Source organism: Lissotriton vulgaris, chromosome 2_1 (assembly GCF_964263255.1).
Source record: "Lissotriton vulgaris chromosome 2_1, aLisVul1.2, whole genome shotgun sequence".
Taxonomy (NCBI): domain Eukaryota; kingdom Metazoa; phylum Chordata; class Amphibia; order Caudata; family Salamandridae; genus Lissotriton; species Lissotriton vulgaris.
Genome location: NC_141687.1, coordinates 1,223,297,293 through 1,223,319,040, shown reverse-complemented (window position 1 = coordinate 1,223,319,040; position 21,748 = coordinate 1,223,297,293). Strand labels below are relative to the sequence as shown.

The window sequence follows — 21,748 nt, the reverse complement described above, 5'->3', positions numbered from 1 at the left end:
CGGGGCACCTAGGCTTCCTGGTATCATTAATCCGACCAACGAGTGAGGTAAAATTAGTTTCTACTTTAGTTTTAAAGAAAACAGCTATTTTGTTACATAATTCTGCATCCCCCTATTTCTTTGGAGTGATTGGGTTAGCTAGTTTAGAGATAGTTCTAAACAGTTCTCTGGAATTGGATTCGGCCATAGTAATTTGTAATGAGAAGTACTCTCTTTTAGCTTCCAGAAGAGCTTGCTTGTAACTGGAAATACAGGATTTGTAATTCTCTTTCTCGACTTTGTCATACAATTTCCGCCAATTTCTCTCTGCAGGTTTACAGACCAATTTCTTAGCCCTGAGCTCCTCCGAGTACTAGGGAGCGGTTGGAGAGGCCTGTTTGGGAATCCATTTTTTGTGGGGAACAAGTTGATCTCACGCATTCAAAAGCCACTTACTATAGGTGGTCGTGGCCTCCTCCACGTCCAGCGGGAGCTGGTACATTGAGTTTTCCAAAACCTTTCCCAGTCTTTCCACATCCAACTTGCCCCAAGATCTAGTTCTGAACTCTTTAGATGGTTTCTGACCTAAAGAATGGGCCAAGGAACACTTAAGTTCAAACGTAATCATACAGTGATCAGACCATGAGATTGGAAGGACAGAGATCTCATCTAGATCTTTATTGTTGGAATATATACCATCTAAGGTATGCCCCTTTTCATGAGTCGGCCCAGTCACCATTTGTATCAGACCTCCGGCGCCCATGATTTGATTCAGCCTAGATGTATCTGCATCATCGGAGTTTTCAAGGTAGAAATTGAAGTCCCCCAGCACTGAGAGGGACTCTAAACACAGTCCTTCTTCCAGCAGTGTACCCAGGGACTCCAAAAAACCACCTTTGGGCCCTGTGGGACGGTATATAAGCATCCCTTTAAAGGGTCTATGCAAGCGAGAATAAATGTCAAAAGCTAAGGCCTCACACGCCAGGTTGGAGGCTACGGCAAACTTAAGGGAGAGTGTTTCATGATGGATAATGGCAAGCCCTCCTCCCTTCTTATTTGGCCGATCCAGTGTGTGGCAAAAGAATCAAGACGGTGTTCCTTTCACCAGATCAGGACCAGAACTACACTCCATCCTGGTCTCAGTGATAAAAGCCAGTTTGACCTTATGCTTCTCCAATAGGGGCGCACATTCCAGGCTATGTTTCACTAATGATCTAGCATTGAGCATTATACATTTCAGTGATCCCCTGATACCATGTCCCTTTTCGATTGGATTTTCCTGAGGGGTCTTACAATAGCTAATCGGCTGGTTGAGAATGGCTGGATAGGGCAGCTGAAAGCAGCTGCACTGAGAGACCCCTATGTTGTTGCTGCAGCTATCTAAAGACAGCCTGGGACACTGTAGTAGCCTGCTGCCAGAGTTGAGTTCATGTAAATCCCTGCTGGAATAGTGTATGCCACCTACCATGCAACAACCAGGGGGACAGGCCCTGCGCACGGCCAGAGCGCGGACGGGCGCAAACGGGCTTGCCTTTGGCGCGCCCGCTGGGCGCGTTGGCTGCGCGCATGAAGCATCGAGCGTGCTAAATAGTCTGCCTTCGGCGGCGACTAGACCGCTAACCTGGGATCCGGGAAACCGGAAGTGAGTCTCCCCTGAGGCCAGAACGGGTCAATCAATGCGGCAATTAAAAATTCGAACAGCCCCCCAAACAATCAGTTTCCCAATAAAAAAAAATGCCTCCAGTGATTTTTTTTCAGCCAAAGTAGACCAGTCAATGACTGGCTGTAGCCAAGAAAGCCCCTATCTCAGCCTAGGCTGTAGGAAAGAATTCCCATAGACCTGCTAACCCATCTTTTCTACAGAATGCGCTGACTCATGCGACAGTAGACCACAAGACTCCCTATACCATAGCTCAATACCAATCACAGCTCTTTGGAAATAAACTTAGGAATTGTTTTCATCCAAATGGAGGAAATAAAAAGTTAGTTACCTGTAAGAATAGCTTTAAGTCTTGAGGTCATTTAGATTTACCAGTTGTCAGAGATCTTGCCACCTAGGGATAGCATTTGGAAAAACACATTATTTAAATGGATAATGTGTTTGGGTATTAACTGCATGTGGAAACCGTATGACTCAGGATGAAGGCAAAACTAATGCTTACAATTAACCAAACTGCAGATGCCATTTCTGGATTGTATCGTCCCCAACACTATAGCTTAAGTGATGCATTTTCAATGGGTGTCTTACGTGAGATTCCCATATATGAGTAGGTGATGGTAAATATTGTAAAAGCATTCATTAACTGGGAAGGTAGGAGGGTTGTATGTGAGTTTAGAATACTTTGAAGCTACAAAACTAGTGTTATAGGACAGAAAAATTTTCATTTTGCAGCATGAACCTATTCATATACTGTGCATTGATTTTAGAGGTCCGTTTCCCACCTACTGGTAGTGAGCATCAAGAGTAAGTGGTAGAAATATAAATCCTTTAATACAGAGTCACACCCGATTCGAATGGCCGTCAGGGGGCCAATTCACGGAGTCGACAGCTTCAGCTGCAGTGGGAGGCAGGGCCGGACTGGGAACTGAATGCAGCCCTGGCCAATTTTGCCAGACCAGCCCCCGTCCGGCACGTAGCAAACCAGCCCCCGTCCAGCGCGTAGCGAACCAGCCCCCGTCCGGCGCGTAGCGAGCGAGCGAGCCCGACGGCCACTAGGGGGGTTTGGGAAGAAATTTTTGAAAAACGACAGACCAAAATGGTGAATTTACAGCACATTTTTCATTACATATTCAAATTGTATCAACTTTCAAAGCACAGTAAACAGTAGATGATGACCTTAAAGAACATCAGGTTACCCACCCAGTCATATGTATTCATAGGCATTCTTTCAGAGAGCACCAAAAATAGTCTTGGGCCGAGAGGTTATAACTTATCAGGTACATATTCACTTCGCGCGCTGCTTGCTTCTTTCAAGCTCAGGGCAGAAAAACGGACTCGCCTCACTCAGGCCTGCTGACTGCTGTTGGTGGTGGGGTGGCACTGTGCCACCCCACCACCAACAGCAGTCAGCAGGTCTGAGTGAGGCGAGTCCGTTTTTCGCACTGTGGCAGACACTGGACACAGGGCAGTCGGGATAGGCGCTAGCCACTGCCAGTAGAAAATTATGGTTGTGGTCGCTTACACAGGCAGCTTCAAGCAGCTTGTGTGGGATTATTTTTTCTGCTGCTAGTGCGACTATGATCCGCGACGACCAGAGGCGATTTCTAATTGAAAGAACAAAGAAGCAAGCAACAAGCAAGCATAGGATCGGGAGAAATTAAGTCCTATAGACCAATAAATGTTTACGCAAAAGAGCAGACACAGAAGCAATAGGCAAACTTCTTGACTGAGTATAAGAAGGGTAGTAAAATGCTTGTAAAACACCTTAAAACGTAAAGCAAGATGCTCTAAAATATCCTTACATCAATCTCTGTGGGCATTCTCAAAATAGTCCCTTTAAAGTTAAGACAAGAGTTATACAGTACTGCTAGATTCTTTTTTGAAAAGCTACCTAAATTCTCAGTAAAAAAAAAAAAAAAAAAGAAGATGTATCTTTTAAAAGCTAAACATTTTTAACATGCCTATTGCTCATAAAATCATAATTATCGGGCACATACATCAACCGAAGGAATTGCGATTCCTTAATAGTGATTATTAAGAATTCGCTATTAAGGACTCACAATTCCTTTTGCATGTAGGAATTGCAAAATAATTTGCGATTCCTACACATTCCCAAATAGCGAATTGCAAATTGCGATTCGCTATTAGGGAATGCCTAGAGGCCCCTAGGAATGATTGGGAGAGCATTCGCGATTGCGTTTACCATTTAGGTAATCGCAAATTGCAAATGCAATTTCAAGGGTGCTAGGGTGCCAAAAGGCCACCCTGATGCACCCCCAAAAATGGTATGTGTGCACATGTGGCATACACACATGCCCTTCTAAGGATTTGTAAATTAACATCAACTTGAAGTTGATGTTAATTTGCGATTCCTTAATGCAAAGTCACATTCTGAGAATGCTTCTTGCATTGCATTTTGGGAATCGCAAATTGCGATTCGCTAACTGCATTCGCAGAATAGGTGATCGCAAAAATTGCGATTACCTGTTTTACGAATGCATTTTGGGTTGATGCATCGGAAATGCCTGTTTACCGGTCGCAAGCGGGACGATTCTGCGAATCAGCCCATTTGCGACCGGTAAATAGCATGATGCATGTGCCTCTGAATTCCCACTACAGAGTATTGATTTCTACACAAAATTCAAATTTCCAACTGTGGAGAGCAACTGACCTCATATGTTTCCTTTTCTAACCCTATAAAAAAAAACATTGGTCATGTATTTGCACCGTTATTGTGAAATCGTTGTAATGAATTTGTGCACCAGGCTCTGACAGATGCCATTTTTCCATCTAAATACATATTATTGATCACAAGACAAAATAAAGAACATTAAATATAAACCGTTATTTTGCAAATAAATCAGGACTGTAAATCATATGCAAACATTCTCTTAAAGGGACTATTCGAAGTTGATACTTTAATTACAAAGCCCCAATGAAGTCGGATTTCTACTGAGCTAACTACCTCAGTATCCCGAGTAGAAAGACCCCAGATCTGCTGTTGGGTCCTTTACCATAGAAGTCGGAAACGTGTAGGGCAGTATCTTCTTGCGTTTTATGCTCCAAACATTATATGCATTTGGATGAGGTTCAAAACAACCATATATTCAAGACATCCCTGGTCCTTCGCCCCAGTTCTCAAAAAACATCATACTAATCTCAGGGCCAAACCTCATATTAACAAGCATTTGCAATGCAACAGATCTCGCATTTGCGAAGGTGTAAGCTATTGACATTGTAAATGAGAATGCTTTTTATTTATGTTTTAAAAACCAAAACATAAATAAAAGGCATTATCATTTACAATGCCAGTAGCTTAAAGTCACGTAAATGCGAGACCTATTGCATTGCAAATGCTTGTTAATAACACTGAGTGGTAGTTATTGTGAATGTCAACGGCAATTAAACCAATTTGCAACATGTTTGAAATGTACAAACGTGAGGGAGGGGGCATTGGGGGGAGAGGAACCAGGATGTGAGGGGGCCTGCTCCTGCGTCACTCCTACTCTCTGCGTTGTAGGCTACACACATCCCATGATAAATGAGACACGTCCGGACCGTAGTAGAAACCTCTGCTGTGAGACAGGCAGGCCAGGCCAGACCACTTGCAGTAGAAGGTGAAAGTGAAACTGGGCATACATTGGCACGCACTGGCACAACGAATGAGGAATGATGAGCAGGCAGTGCAATGTGACTGTACCACCACACTACTTGATAAGTTAGAACCTCACTGAGTCTCTCGGGCCGAGAGTTTAGAACTTAAGTTATCAGGTGGTACTGGTACATAGTCGGCAGCGAGATGCCGGGGGACAGCGCTGCCTACAGACACGAGCGCTAATGAGAGTAGCAGCGCTGCGTGAAGAGTGGGCCGCACCACCGTCCATCTCCAACCACCCAATGCCCATCCGCATCCATCCAACACCCATCCGCATCCACTATCGTCCATCTCCCACCACCCAATGCCCATCCGCATCTACCCAACACCCATCCGCATCCACCCACCGTCCATCTCCAACCACCCAATGCCATCCGCATCCATCCAACACCCATCCGCATCCACCCACCGTCTGTCTCCAACCACCCAATGCCCATCACATCCATCCAACACCCATCCGCATCCACCCACCGTTCCTCTCCAACCACCCAATGCCATCCGCATCCATCCAACACCCATTCGCATCCACCATCGTCCATCTCCAACCACCCAATACCCAATCTGCATCCATCCAGCATTCACTTCCATCTGTCTAAAGTCACTTCCATACAACGAAAGCCATCTGAAAGCACCCAGCACCGCCCTGCATTCATCCAACACCAATTTTCATCTGTCCAAAGATCACTTCTATCCAACCACAGCTATCTCCAACCACCCATCTGCATCCATCCAACACCCACTTCCATCACACCAAACTCCATCTCTCCAGAGGCCCCTTTCATCTAACCACAGCACTCTCCAACCAACCAACGCCCATCTGCATGCATCCAACACCCATCATGATCGAACACACACCCGCCTCCCTCTATCAAATGCGCACTTCATCCAACCAAATCATCGCCATCAAACCAACTCCACCTACATCCCCCAACATTCACCTAAGTCCATCCAACACCCATCTCTAGCTGGCAAATGCCCATTTCAAGCCACCAAGCGCCCAGATTCAGGTGCCCTCTCCAGCCGGTCAAGGCCAAACTTGATCTATCAAACCCCCTCCCCCATCCTTTCCTGCAACAGAAAAATCTCGACGTGGCAACAACGGAGATGTGACCAGATTACAACGTTCATCTTTCAGATGTGAAATACAGCGCCTCCTCCAATGCCGGTCCATTCAAAGCACTGCTTCCCAGTGCCTTAGGCCAGGGCGTCTGAGTCGTGCTGTAAGGGCACACCCAGAGTTTGCACAGCACGGTGCTGTGGTCAGCAGATCGCAATGACAGCACCAGAAGACATGCGATGCATAGATAGGGGCTAATATGCCAACTATACATCTTGTACTCTGCCCCCTGCTGCTGATCTGCACCATCTGCTCCGAATTGATGTGGTAAAAAAATAATGCGGATGAAGCCCAAGGGAAGTGCACCTGCGCCCGAGTAGTAACCCCGATTAGGGCGCGGACTGGAGTTTGCATCTGAATCTAGATTGGCGCTACACTTGGGGGGAGCTGCGCCGGAAGTCAGGAAAAGCACTAGTCGGAAAACTGGAAATATCCCTGACGCCGCGGCCAGTTGAACCAGAGACTTCCCAACAACCATCATCACCGTAATTGCAATGGCAGTGCGATAGCTCTGTGGGCTAATGCGCGTGTCTGCATATGTGTGATCTCACAGTTGCATTCATTCACCAAGAGGTGTTTAAAAGTGTGAAGCCAACACGGCAAAGCTGTAGTCCGAGCACTGCAGAAAGGAATATTTGTATGTTAAGCACAGCACTCGTCCAGACCAGGCCCAGGGCCAGCCAGGCCTCAGGCCTGGTCACGCTTGCCGTCTCGCCGGACTCACCTCACTCACAGGCCTGTGACTGCTGTTGGTGGCGGGGCGGCACTCACGTGGCAGACAGTGGCAGTCTGGCAGACACTACACAGGGGGGTTGGGCTTAGCTAGGGGCACTACTAGCCACTGCCTTCTGCCTCAGCCTATGAAAATGTATTTATGGCCGCTGCTGCCGCTTAAAGTGAGCACCTCTCTGCTTCACTCGTCGTCGTCAGTTAGATCATGTGTAATGCGCATGCGGGAAAAAATTACACCAGCAGCCGCACCCTGCGCAGACGCGGCAGAGGAGGAGACAGGGGGGGGGGCATTCTGCGCGCTGCGCACAGGCACCTCCTCCTCCTCTCTTTGGTGGAACCGTGGAGTTAGGTTGTGCTTGCTCAACTTGCATTGCTGCAGTGCTGGCTGGGTCAATCAAGCATGCGGCGCTACTCCAGTATTCGGGGGCCGCAAATTATTTAGGAACTTGAAGTCTGAGAGAGTGACTGTGAGACGTAGACTCTCGATGCGGGGGCTGATTTTCCAGTCCGACCGTCACAGGCTGTGACCTGTGAGTGTGACTGACGAGCGGACTGAAAATCAGCCCCCAGCCACAAAACCGGCCCCCCGTTTAGAAAACCGGCCGCCACCACCCTCCAGCCGACCGGGGGATTGCCCGGTGGGCAGAATCACCAGTCCGGGCCTGGTGGGAGGCAAGGGGTCTCCTCTGCTAAAACTGAAAGCGAGCCTGTTTGTTTGCTTTCGTTTTTATTAGCAGAGGAGACTCCTTGCCTGCACTGCAGCCGAAGCTGTCGACTCCATGAATTGGCCCCCTCCTGGGAGAATCGCCCAGACAAATGAACGGGCATAAAGGGAAGATCGAACTGGAGCAGTTTTATCTACTGAGGTTTCCTCAAAGGTTTTTCCAAGAAGTCATTCTGTGGTAAATTCTGATTTAAACAGTGTAAGCTTGCCTGTTAATCTGATGGCTAAGGTTAGTTCTTTAGCCTCTGAGGCTGGTGGCGAAAATGCATTTTCTGTTAGAGCGGGTAGCGAGCCTTCTGGGCGGGGTAGGTGGGTGTGGATTGATAATGAGAATACGAGTAGCTCTGCGGTACTGGACCATATTAAGAGACTCCCTCATTTCTGCAAGAAATGGCGGCTTGCAGGCCAACGTTGTTTCAAGACTGAAAAATGGCATCAGGTGCAGTGAACCGCCTTTGAGCAGGTTTCAAGCGTCCCGTTCACCTCGCCGCAACCACATGGAAAATCCTGAAGTGATTTTTCCATCGCCTTTACCCAACCACAAACTTTCTCAATTCAAAAAATCAGTGAACTGGAGACAATTTGATGGTGGTGTGGGTGATGGAGCTCAACCATCCAGCAGTTGGGATCGTCAGGGGGTTCATGCTAATGGTGACAATGAGTTATCGGATTTGGAAGAGGGTGAGATTGCTAGCGAGGATGACTTGTCCAAAAACATTTTTGTTTCTAAACAGGAGGTGATTACCAATAATATTTCTAGAGCTAATATTTTGAAGATGAAAGGAGTTGGGAGGAGCTAGAACGCTATTCCAAGGCATCTTACGGCGCCAACTAGAAGAAGCGTTCAACACTTGACAAGCCCTGTCAAGTAGGTGAGCCGATGATTGATATTCATTCTAATTCAGTTTCTAGGAAACGTAAAGCAGACGGGGTTGTCAGTAAGCGAACAAGCATCCGGCTTCCCTATCAGTCAAGGGAGAGGGAGGGGTGCCCCATTCCAGCCTTACTTCAAAAGCAGTTACACCAATGGATATCCCCAAGCTCTGTTATTGGCTTAAGTTTTATCCTTGCAGGGAGAAAGCTTTGAAGTTGGAGTAGGGGTTTACGGAGGGTTTTAAGCTAGGTTATCAGGGTCCTAGACAACACAGGTTTGCCCAAAACTTGAAATCTGCAAAGCAATTCCCACAGGTCATTACTCATAAATTACACTCTGAAATTGCTAAAGGGTATGATAGCCGGGCCCTTCCTTTCTTGGCCTCTTCCGTATCTTATAATTTCTCCTTTGGGAGTGGTTCCTAAAAAGACTCAGGGAGAATTTCGCATGATACAACATTTATCCTGGCCACAGGGTTTGTCGGTGAATGATTTTATCGCCAAAGAAGACACTGTGGTGCAGTTTGCATCAGTGGATGTAGCTCTTGATCTGGTGAAAAAGGCCGGCTCAGGAGCGGAGTTAGCCAAATGCGATATTAAATCCGCTTTTAGGTTACTTCCAGTTCATCCACAAGACTTTGAATTACTGGGCATACATTTTCAAGGACATTTCTTCGTTGACAAAGTTTTGGCTGTGGGTTATGCAGTATTTTGTCAGCTTTTCGAAGACTTTAGCTCTTTTTTGCAATGGATTTTCTCATTCAGGTCAGGTCATACACAAGTGTATCATTATTTGGATGATTTTCTTTTTGTCAGCACAAAAGTACCTCAACAATGTGACAAGGTGTGAGAAGTTGGCCTGGCATATGATGCTCACTAGTTCTAGTGATCACCTTGTACCAGGCTTTGCTATGGCTGGTATTTTATTACATCATCACAGGGTTAGAGAGTCTCTGTCCATGAGATAAGATTTTGAGGTCTGGATGATGTTCCTAAAAAGCGTCACCGGTGTTCCTATCAGATCTTTGGATGAACACTTTGTATGGTCAGTACACATTTTTTCCGATGTGTCAGGAGCTAACGGTTTTGGGCTTTTCTGGGACGGGAAATGGTGCGCGGAACCATGGCCTCATAAGTGGGTTAATGAGAATTTCAGTATTGCATTCTTTGAATTCTTTCCCCTGACAATTTGACAATTTCCCTTTGACAATTTAGGGCACGTTTTTGGCAACCAAGTCAGTGCTTTTTCATGTCGACAATAAAACTGTTGTCGAGTTGGTGAATGGTAGAAGGCAAAAGAGAAACCTCTGCTTAAATTGTTGCAGAGATTTATGCTGGGATGCTTGACGTTTAATAGAACGTTTAGAGTTAAGCATATCCCTGGTCTGGACAATAATATAGCAGATGCGTTATCTCGTTCTCAGTGGCAAAGATTCCGTGGCTTGGCACCCACAGCAGAACCAGAAAAGACTCAAATTCCTCAGTAGGTGTGGTTTCTAGCAGACTGAAGGTAAAGCTGTTGGTGGAACACTCTCTTGCTATCAGCACACGTTTAGTTTACAGAAGGGCTTGGGCGGAATTTATCCAGTCGGGTGCAGCTTGTCATAACAATGGTCAAGCAGGTTCTTTACTACGTAACGATGACATACTGAGTTTTGTTCTGAGCAATATGGAATATATTCGCTACCACCATTGCAGGGAAGCATTTCTTTCTATGGTAAGTGTTTTTGTGGTTATGACCCCTCTTTGGGTAAGTTGAGAAGGAGAATTTTGCTAGGTTGGTCTAAAATAAAGAGACGGAGCACTGTACTTTGCAAACCTATATCTTTTTCCTTACTGGGGGTTATTATACCACTACACTTTGTTATTCCAAATTTGAAGCTTCACTGTTTAAACTTTGCATGTTATGGTTATTCTTTGGAGCCTTTAGGGTATCTGAATTCTTAGCAAAATCCCTTGTTCAACGGCTAAAATATTAAAATGTGTCAACCTCACCAAATTCACGAAGTATTCTTTTAGAATCAACCAAAACGGACCAAAGAGGTAGAGGGGCTACTGTGGTGTTGCAGAAGCTTGGTGGTCCGCTATGCCCATGGTCAGCTTGGTTACAATTTAAAGAGTTTAAAAGTTATCCAAATAATAATTTTATTTTTCAGCATCAGGATGGATCTGCCTTAATCGCTTCACAGCTTTTAGCGGTCTTGAGAAAATCTTTGCTTTTATTAGGTGTTAACCCTTTAGAATTTGTTACCCATTCTTTTAGGATAGGAGCAGCATCAGAAGCTGTCAGAAGGGTTTTTTTTCAAGCAGCTGCGATGATTGGGCCGCTAGACAACAAATTGCTGTTTGAAATATGTTAGAGATTTGAATGAATTTTAGACATCGTTTTGGTCTTGCTAACATCCGTTTCTTTCCAGGTAGTCAAATCTTTACTCCGGCATCCATGGCGAACGTCTGGATCGTCGGACACTCATTCGTGAGAAGGGCGGCCAAATAAGCTGAAAGGAGCCACTATGGGTCAAATTTGGGTTTTAGTATTGAGGACACTGAAATTACTTGGTTTGGTAAGAGTGGTATACGTTGGGGTCAGCTGTTGCTCAGTTTATCCAAATTGGCTTCTTCGAAGGCTTTCACTAACATTTTGCTGCCTCATCTGGGTGAGAATGATCTGGTACAACTGTCGGGCCTAGGCCTTCTGCTTGATGTTAAAGCTGACTTGGAAAAATTGTTACATCATGGCCTACTACAAAAATCATATTCACTGCTCTGGTTCCAAGGCGGGTTTGGAGGGGTGCCGAAAAGTTTTCAGCTATTGACAGAGCCAGGCGCAAGTTTATTAGAGAGCTTCATCAGTTCGGCATCCTTCATTTAGTTCTACAAATCTTACTGCTGCCTTTAGGACTGGGTATTCAAAGCGGCATGTAGGTTAGGACTGAGGACAAAGGAGGGAGGTCCTTTGTTTGCTGTCTGATGCTGCCCCTTCTTAGAAGTGCAGACCAGTAGCGGCTGCTACCGGACACGGATGGTGAGGCGGGGGACAAAAAGGAAAACCTAAACAAACACTAATTTGAAATTACCGCCACCTCTCCTTTGTCCTCTGTCCCTCCGACATCCTGCTGCTAGCTGGGGTTGCAGGAAGAAGTACCCACTCTCCCAGCCTTCCCATAGCCAATCACAACGCTGCAATGCAGCATTGTGATTGGTCTGAACGCTGTGGATCGGTGCTCAGATGGGGACTGGGAGGTTTTGTATGTTCCTCACCAGGCTGTGTAATGCAGCCTGGTGAGGGACATGCAATGTGCAAAGAACTGCTTAGGACGGCCAGAAAGGCCTTCTCTTCCTACTCCACCATTTCCGCCCCGCCCGAGAGCCATTGAAGTATATAGGAAAATAAAATGAGGATAACAATAGTTATTTTCATTTTATTTCTTTCAGTGGGGCGACACTCTTCTGCCTTAACGGAGGAGCCTCCCCTGGTGCAGACTGCAGGCAGCTGTGGCTGAGATGATAAACAATTCCTGGAGAGTTGCAGTGCAACAAAAGTGTAGGGGGTAGGTGGCCTCTGTGACTATAAGGTTAGTCACAGGTAACTGGAGGCAGGTTACAGGCCATGTGCAGGCAGGGCCGGCCTTTAAGGAGGGCAAGCTGGGCCGGGGAGCCAATTTTCTGAGGGGTGCATGGAGCTGTGTGCATTATGGTTATGCCAACAGCAACAACCTTCTCCTCTTGCTCCAGCCTTTTTCTTCTCTCTGCCAGTTCTTTTCTGTACAATTTACCAGAAGTGGTTTTAGTACTTTATTATCATAGGGCACAAGTTGTTTTTAACACCCTTTAGCCCCCTTCCTTACCCTCTCTTTACCCTCTAACCACTGCTGGCACACATCATCAAACCCATCATCTGCCTGGGAAGCTAAGCTATCTGGGATTTAGGTGAGCTGGGGGAGGTCCAGGATTTTTGTGTTCAGGGGCCAGTCCCTGCTCATCCAGGGACTGAGGAGTGAATAAATAAGGGATTCCCTACTGTTTCACTCAATTCACTACCATCAGCAAGGGTGCCAGATTTCTCTCCGCCCACGCCCAGGGGATATCTTAGCAAAGGTTGGCTCTGCCTGTAGGGCCAATATAAGTAGCGCTTTCGCAAGCTAAAGGCCCTGTGACTCAAAGAAGGGAGACGAGAAATTCTTTTGTTTCCTCGTGCCCCCCCACCCATGTTCCCTGCGTCCCCCCACACTTCCTACGCCCATGCACAGAAGAGAAGTACTGGGCTGGAAGAACCTTCTTCCGCTTTTGTGCAGATATTCACACTGTCGCGGGAAGAATAAAATAGAGGAGCGTACTCTGTCCAGAGTGAGTGTATAACATCACCTGCGTTTTCTGATGGGAAACTAGGATACATGATGGGAAAACCGCGTCGGCATTTATTGCTGCAGCCGTGGTTTTAATATAGGACAGGACAACGACAAGGATTACAGAATAAATACGGGCATACTTCTAGAAGTAAGGCATGAGAGCCGGAATACCATGGGGATCGAGTTTCCATCACTTTGGCCGCACTCGATATACAACGATAATGGTTGGGGGCATAGCTGAGCAAAAATCAACAAGGGTGGCCACGCTAGAGATACGGGGACACTTGCATAAAATTGATATCCGCAAGAACTGTGTCGACACTCGAGCGGGAAATGAGCACATTAGAATCACTACACTCTCAAGACCCCTCAGAGGTAAACACACACCGACTGCATCTCAAATACCAAGAATATAGAGAATAATTATGGGAGGCCGCGAAAACCCGGTTAACTTCCACGCTCCATACAATATACGAAGTAGGGGATAAAGCCGGCAGGCTCCTGGCTTGGCTTGATAAACGGGAACGAGCACACCGATGGGTGGCAGAACTCCAACGCGTCACGGTAGAAATCGTAACAGACCCCCAAAAAATAGCAGACACATTGGCACTTCACTATGCAAATGTGAACAACTCAGCGACCACAGTACAGCAGGAGGAAGTGAAGGCATTCCTCTGAGACATCCAACTCCCCACACTCACAGAGTAAGAGACACTACTACTAGAAACAGAACTCACAACCTAAGAATTAACAATAGCGATAGAAAATATACAGTCGGGAAAAGCCCAAGGGCCTAACGGCATCCCCATATAATTATATAAAAGAAGTGCAACTGCAGTCACCCCACACCTATTGAAAATGTACAATGCCTACCTAGAGGCAGGAGAGCACCCTAAAGACCAGAGAGTAGTAACGGTGGTGGACATCTGCAAACCTGGGAAGCCGGCCCGGGAACGTGCCTCTTATCGACCCATCTCCTTAATCAACGCAGAAGCCAAGATCTTGGCCAAAACGTTGGCCAATAAACTGACACCTCACCTAGCTAAATTAATACACCCAGGCCAATCTGGGTTCATGTCGGGCAAATAAACAGCCCTAAATCTGAGGCGCCTACACAATGTAATAGGGCGCAAATACACAATACAAGAAGAGTCCATAATATTGTCTCTTGACGCCCGTATGGCCTTTGATACGTTGGAATGGCCTTTCCTTTGTGCTTTTATCACGAGGATGGGATTCAGGCCTACGTTTTGCTCATGGGTAAGATTACTGTATACTAAACCTCTTGCACATGTAGTGGCAAATGGGCATATCTCCAGGGAATTCCCTTTAGGACGAGGCACAAGACAGGGCTGTCCACTATCACCTCTCCTTTTCGCCCTTGTGCTGGAACCATTAGCAGCCTGGATAAGGCAGGATCTGGTTATTCGCCGGCTTCGCTGGACAGAAGGAGGGGAAGATCGCATATATATGCAGGTGATGTTCTCATATATGGTCTCCCCCAAAAGCTCACTGCATAGACTCCTGAATATATGTGACATATATGGGAAGCATTCCGGGTACACAATCAATTGGAGAAAATCAGTTCTTTATGTTCTGAAGGGCCCTCCACCGATGCTACCTACCGATGCACAGTGAAGATAGTGGAAAATAGTTTTAAATATCTGGGGATTCATATTACTTCGGTTTCAGAGGACTTTAGGACCCTAAATCTTCTAGAGTCCCTAAAGAGACTACGCAGGGACACCAAACACTGGCAATCCTTACTACGGACACTGCTAGGAAAAGCAGCACTTTTTAAAATGATGGCGCTCCCTCAATTTCTTTACGCTCTGCAGAATACCCCATTCTCAGTTCCTCCATCCTACTTAGGAGCAATTGAGGCAGAAGTACCCAAACTCCTTTGGAATGGAAAACCGGTCCGGATAGCAATGGCCAAATTAGTTAGAACTTGGTATGATGGCGGCATTGCGCTCAAAAATATACAAACGTATAACTGGACGTCCCAATTGACCGCAATAAATCAATGGCTCCATGTCTCTCATACTGACCAGGCCTACCACCTGGATAGACTTATTCTGGGAACGGGAGGGCTCAACCTAGCATTATATACCAAGAACCAGAAGACTACCCTACTAGGACCGACAAAACAGACGATCCATATCTGGCACACAGTACTTAGAAAGCTAGGTTGGGACAATAAGATCACGCCCCTCTGGGACACCGTCAAGCTTGCCACACTACGCAACAGTGAAGAGTTCAGGCAATGGGACATCATAGGAATATCGATGGTGGGAGATCTCTGGACCAAGGGAAAAGTAATTACGTTCACCCAACTTCAAGACCAATACGAGATGGAACCTACGGAAAGGTTTGGCTATCTCCGGATCAAGCATGCACTAGAAGCGGTCATCCCACTTGACACTGTCCTCCCTGAAGCTTCCCCATTAGAGGACAGACTTTTGACAGAACAAATGGACAAAAAAGCCACATCCGTAACATATCATAAAATTATTAACAATTTTCCTGATCCCACACAGCTTCCCTGGGATAAATGACTGAAACATATGGGAAAATTGGACGAGACGGATTGGCAGGAGTCATTAGAATCCCCAAGGGAGGTGGCGATCTCCTCTAAATTGCGCCTCGTGCAACTTAACGTGCTCCATAGGGTAACACTATGCAAAATAGGAAAGACCGATAGTAAACTTTGTTTGCGGCAGTGCGGAGCAGAAGGTACATTATTTCACACGTTGTAGGAATGTCTAGAAATAGTGACATACTGGGAGGCAGTTATGTCCACAATAACAAGAGTGAGTGAGTACCCTGTACAACCAGAACCTAGGCGCTGACTGCTAAATATATGGGAAGCAACAGACCTTAATGCCACAGCACAAGCCTGGGCGATACTTTCAGGGGTGGCATATGTACAATGCACACAGTTGAGTCTTCATTGGAGGACAGTTAATGAACCAGGGAGTGGCGAATAACTCAGGCCTGTAAACATACTCATGTACTAAGAATACACAATTACTACTGTAAAAGAATGTGTAATATGTAAAGATTTCAATGTTTATTGAAGATAAAAGTATAAGTTGTGTACCAAATAAAAAGAGTTTTTAATTAGTAAATCAGGTGTATCGTGCCTAGTTAGGAATGCAACCTCTGTTTTATTATGTACAGTTCTGGGGGCTATCCATTGTGTACTGTGCACAGCTCTGGAGCATCATGCCCACTTCCAGACACCTCATCTGGTGTACCGTCCAGCTGTGGAGTCCTCACCTGGAGTGTGGTGTTCAGTTCTAGGGCCCCATCTGGAAGCTATGTCCAGTTCGGCAGGTCATATCAAGAGTATTGTGTAATATTTCCGTTTCCACATTGAGAATTCTATATACAGTTTCAGAAACCCCACCTGGAATGGTGTTTTCAGTTCTACCGCGATCATCTGAGTGATGTTTCTAGTGTGAGAAGGCCACCTCTGGCGTTTGACTTCGTCAAATTTTGGAGGTTGCATCTGTAGTTATCTGGAAGGCAGGTCTAAGGAGTTGTGTCTTGTTCTGGAGTGGCTAGATCTGCCATAATGGCTACAGGAGACGCCAGCGACACAGAAGGAGACTAATTTAGAACATCAGGCACACACATATTTTTTAGGCCATCAATTTGTATTGGTCAAAAATATATAAAAGGGACAACTAAGGGAGCAAAGGTTCAACCTTTTTGCGTGGTGCAAGCTGCCAACATAGCTGATAGACTGCTGTTTCTGATGCGTACATTTATATTCTAGGGGATCGGGTTGTCATGCTAAGAGCAATGTGTAGTACACAGCACTTTTTTCGTGGAGGCAGAATATATTAACAGTGACATGCTGATCCAATACTTGGTCCTATGTTACTTATGAAATAGGTTCCCCTAGTGTCGCCAAAGTCCCGCTTTGCAAAAATATACAAGAAAAAGAACAGTAACCATAGATAAAACACCAACATTAAGTTGCTAAAGTAAGAAAAGAGGAAAGAAAATCCCCTGAAGCAGTAGAAGGGTAGAGAGCAAAATATACAGTGAGAGAGAGCCTTCAAAAATACTACTCCAGATTACAGCACGGAAAAGGAAAATGGGGACCCGAGGGCAAAGGGGACATATGACAACAGGGACTTGGTGCAGTAAGTATTTGCCCGTAGCATGCACTAAGGTCTCAAATTTTGAATCAACGTTGTGGTGAGCAAAACTCTGTCTGATGTAGCCTGCCGGCCTGAACATTCCATAAAGTCTTGAGGAAGGAGTATACGGTTTATCAGTTCTCTCTCTGTCTAATATACAATGGTCTCAGCTTATTTAGCTGTGTGTTAAAGCTACATAGGTGTAGTTCTACATCAGGGTCACAGACTTCGAGTTTCTTGAATGTGTTCAATGTTAAGCGAATACAAAAACATGAATTTAAAAAAATGCTCAATAATTTGGCGTGTGCCTCGAAAAGTAATGAAAAGCCAGGTTCAAAGCAAGTGCTGAATAGATCTGATCATATATACTACCTGCAGAGGGGATAATGACTTTAGAAAGGCTCTCTGATACAAGTTTTACTAAAATGATGAATACAGGGGGGTATGAGTCTAGCGTTACAGAAGCATCTGAAAAGTATGGACTCAACTCAATAATCTACAAAACAACTACTTTGCATTTTTCGTTATGTGCATAATGTTAACTTTGTTATTTATCTCCCTTGAACAAGTAATTTTCCAGGCATTATTAAAAAGTAGTGTCATCAGCATGAGAATATTTGGTAATCTTTCACAGCAAAAAATACACTTACTTTGGAACTCCAGCACCACAGGATTTAAGTTGACAGAGTGTAGTTTGACGGCCAAAATTCTATAAGCTAGAAATGGAAAAAAAATAACATTAAATCACGATCCGAGAACAGAAGTGAGACTGTACAGTTGGGAGAAATGTCACTCAAATATGCAAACTCGCTGTGATCAGTTTCAGGACAGAGATATTCCATACCCTAAATATTTAATGACAGAAAAGTAGGGTCCCTGACCCGAAGGCTTATTACAGAATCAGAAAAATATTTTAATAAAACCATCTAAAACGGATAATATTATCTATCTATATATCTATATATCTATACATATATATCTATCTATATCTATATATATATATATATCATTTATATATATATATATATATATACACACATACTCATACATACATACATACATACATACACACATTAGTATTTTTTGCTTTTTTAAGGGTATGCTTTTTAACTGAAAATTGCAGCACTCGGGCTAATATTAGTATAAAGTCTCATGTAAACGACAATGAATGTTCAGTTCCCACTTTATGTTGCAGTTGGACCCGTGAGCCAGTCAATGAGAGATTCACATGCCAACACCCTCAGAGAGCTCTCATGTAGCTTCTTTGAACTTTGAGATCCGATATTAGAGCTATAAAAGTCTACCTCCCCATTTAGACTCTTAGCGTGGGCTCATGAGATGAAGCTAAAATCCTATGGACAGGCTGGCTTGAAAAGACCAATCTGCAGTCGGATTTAACCTAACATGCTTACACGAGACTCGCTGTATAAGGTCCTTACACGACCTCTTCTGAGGAAGCAAGACTCCCCTTAACTCCTGCCTTGTCTCCCCCCCCCCCCCCCCCCCCGCCTAAAAACCCTCTGCTCAAGCCATTTGTGCTTCATATACATAGGGGTGCTTTTTAAAAAAGTTCAAACTTTATAAATCTAAGTTACAAACAACAGTATATGAGAATTGCGCATAACACCTGCTATAAGCTTGACAATTCAGTATAGACTGGAGCTCAGAGATGACATCTCCATTCTCTCTAATTCTCTTAACTACAGCATTTAATTATTCCCTTACCAGCTCTATTGACCGATTAAACAGGACAATATAATGTGACAGTGGCTGGCCACTCTGCTCGATGTTATATTATGGGGTATCATTCCAGTTAAGAAAATGATAGCGCTTAAGCGGTCCCCAAATTACTTCAGGTCACGAGGAGCTGGGCAACGTTTTAGCATATGTTTTGAGTTGTTAATTACAGTATATAATCTTTATTAAACAATTTATCCTGTGTAGGCACTCGAGCTCATCTGTATCAAATGACAACCTGCCTTTCTGGCAGTAGCAATGCTATTGCGAGAAATTCCCTACACTTACAGGGATATTTCCTACCATCCCCCACAGACGTGTTAGAAATTGGGCTTGTGGATGAAGGAGTGTGAACACCCTCAAGCAACAATCACAATTCCTGTCAAGTTGAACCACAAAAAGTCACTAAATTAACCTGTGCTACCCCTTTGGTAGCACAACAAACAGTAAGGCGTATCTGTGAAAACAAAAAAAAATTCCCACACCAATTTTTAGAGCACAATTGAACAAATTATTTGACATGTTTCAAGTATTATCCCCTGTCCCTGATTGGACTAAAAGGGGACCTCCCTCTCTTTCTCTACTTCACTGTACAGGGTTGGATTGGGATTAAAATCGGCCCGGGCACACACACACATATATCAAAAATTGGCCCACATTTGCATATTGCCTTGCAAAACACTCCTTCAGCGAAATTGTATTTTTAAAAAAGGGGGGTGTTTAAAAAAAAAATGCACGGTTTAGCTTACAGTGGTGAAACACCTGAAAACAAGTGAGGCCACTTTAGCTCAGGCCCCCTGCCCAGTTCAATATGCACACATTATTTTGCCGGCCCAGCAAGAGAATTGGAGTGACACCTCTGCCGTTAACCCCTTCGCTGCGGCGGCTATTCCGCCGCAGCGCTAAAGGGGCGGGGCGGCGGCCGCATGCTGGTGACAGAACCGCTCCGTCACCAGCCGCGGTTGAGCTATGCTGGTGACGGAGCGGTTCCGTCATGACCCGCCCCGCTCTTTAGAACGCCCGCGCAGGCGCGAAATCAGCGCCGCGTAGGCGCGGCGGCTGGGCCATGACGGAACCGCTCCGTCATCAGCACAGCACACCCGCAGCTGATGACGGAGCGGTTCCGTCATCAGCATGCAAAGGGTTAATAAGAGGGAGGAAATGGACGCCCATTTACCTTCAGAAACGCCCCTCAGGCCATTGAACAATACAGAAACAGCTCAAATCGACCCCCCAGACTGCTAAAAAAAAGCAGCAGCCACCCCCCCCCCCTGCACCGGCCCTTCGGGCATTGCCCGAGTGCCCTCGTGACCAATCCGACGCTGAGTCTTCACATACTGCTAATCGAACAACGGCAAGAGCCCCTTCTTGAAGATACATTTGGAGTGCTTTCCTCTTTGGAACCGGTTCCTTTGATTGCTCTTGTATTAACTACCTTTAACTAGACGACGTCTGATTCGACAGACTCTGCAACTCTTGCCAGATAACTGCAACACACCCTCGACGTCTTAATTGGAGGGGAAAATGAAACACACAAAAAAGTGACGCAAATTCTGACAACAATAAATATATTTCATCTGGAATGCAGACCAGAAAGTTAAAGTCCGTCCACAACATACTTATTTTATGTATATTATGATCTAATGCTCAAAATTAGATATGGATTCCGAATTGTGTATATTTCCACAACGTGGGGAAAGGAGAATGTAAAACTACGTTTTTCTAACTAAGATGGGGGCTAAAAAATATGCAGTGTCCGGTCAAACTTGTGTTCCCACAGTGGTCTTACAAAAATACACGTCAACAAAGGGAGAGACAGGGTTCAAGGGCACTCTTAGTCCCCCAATCAGTAGATACATAAACAAAGGAAGAGTGTCCGTCAGTATGGCGTTAATATAGTGGAGATAGCACGTAAAAATATGAGGCCAGCTGTGGTTGGTCAAAGGACTGGACCAACTTTCAAGAAAAAATGCATGATTTTTTCAGGAAACCCTCACTCACCCTAGTGGTGACATGCTTCATCATCGGGTCCACTGGGGAGATCGAGTACCTCCCCAGTGTGCTACGACGCCAGGAGACTGCGGAGCAGGTTTTGTGAGAGTGAAGAGTGAAAAAAAGGTGTGGTTAAAAATGTCAGAGGTTTGTCCCAAAAAATCATTTATTCGCTGGTCAACTTGACATATTAAAATTAAAGACTATGTGCAGGGAAACTATCCAAAAGAAATACTGGTGTTTCCCTGTTAGGGGAAGGTCAACATGTTTCTGCCCTTTAATTGTATGAATTTACAGGGCTTTTGTCAGGACCAGTAAGCGAGTGTTACCTCAGCAGGTATAGGCGCGCTAAGGCCTACCCTGCCGTAGGCAGTGAAAGTTAAAAAGTAGCACTATGTGTAAAAATTGGTGCGTTTAAGAGTACAAACCAAAAGGCTAGGGGATTTACCTCTATTGCGAGGAGCCCAGAAGTTTGTACTCAATGTGAGCCACGCCCCATAGATTCAGGGGGGGGGGGGGGGGGGGGGGGGGGGTGGGAGCGACAATGGCACACCGCCCGCAACGCTCAGCACCCACTCGGCACCTAGCTGTCCCCCGCTGGATCTCCATGAGATCAGGGAAACACCAGTATTTCTTTTGGATAGTTTCCCTGCACATAGTCTTTAATTTTAATATGTCAAGTTGACCAGCGAATAAATGATTTTTTGGGACAACCTCTGACATTTTTAACCACACCTTTTTTTCACTCTTCACTCTCACAAAACCTGCTCCGCAGT

The 21,748-nt window shown here is 45.4% G+C and overlaps 1 protein-coding gene across 1 annotated transcript in view; it reads right to left on the bottom strand.

Moving 5' to 3' along the window:
- Nucleotides 1-21,748, bottom strand: part of JAM3 (junctional adhesion molecule 3) — a 260,666-nt gene that overhangs the window by 93,190 nt on the left and 145,728 nt on the right. Inside the window, exon 2 of the mRNA XM_086956940.1 lies at nt 17,894-17,959. Within this exon, the coding sequence (XP_086813066.1) occupies nt 17,894-17,959 (66 nt within the window). The remainder of the gene's footprint in view (nt 1-17,893; nt 17,960-21,748) is intronic.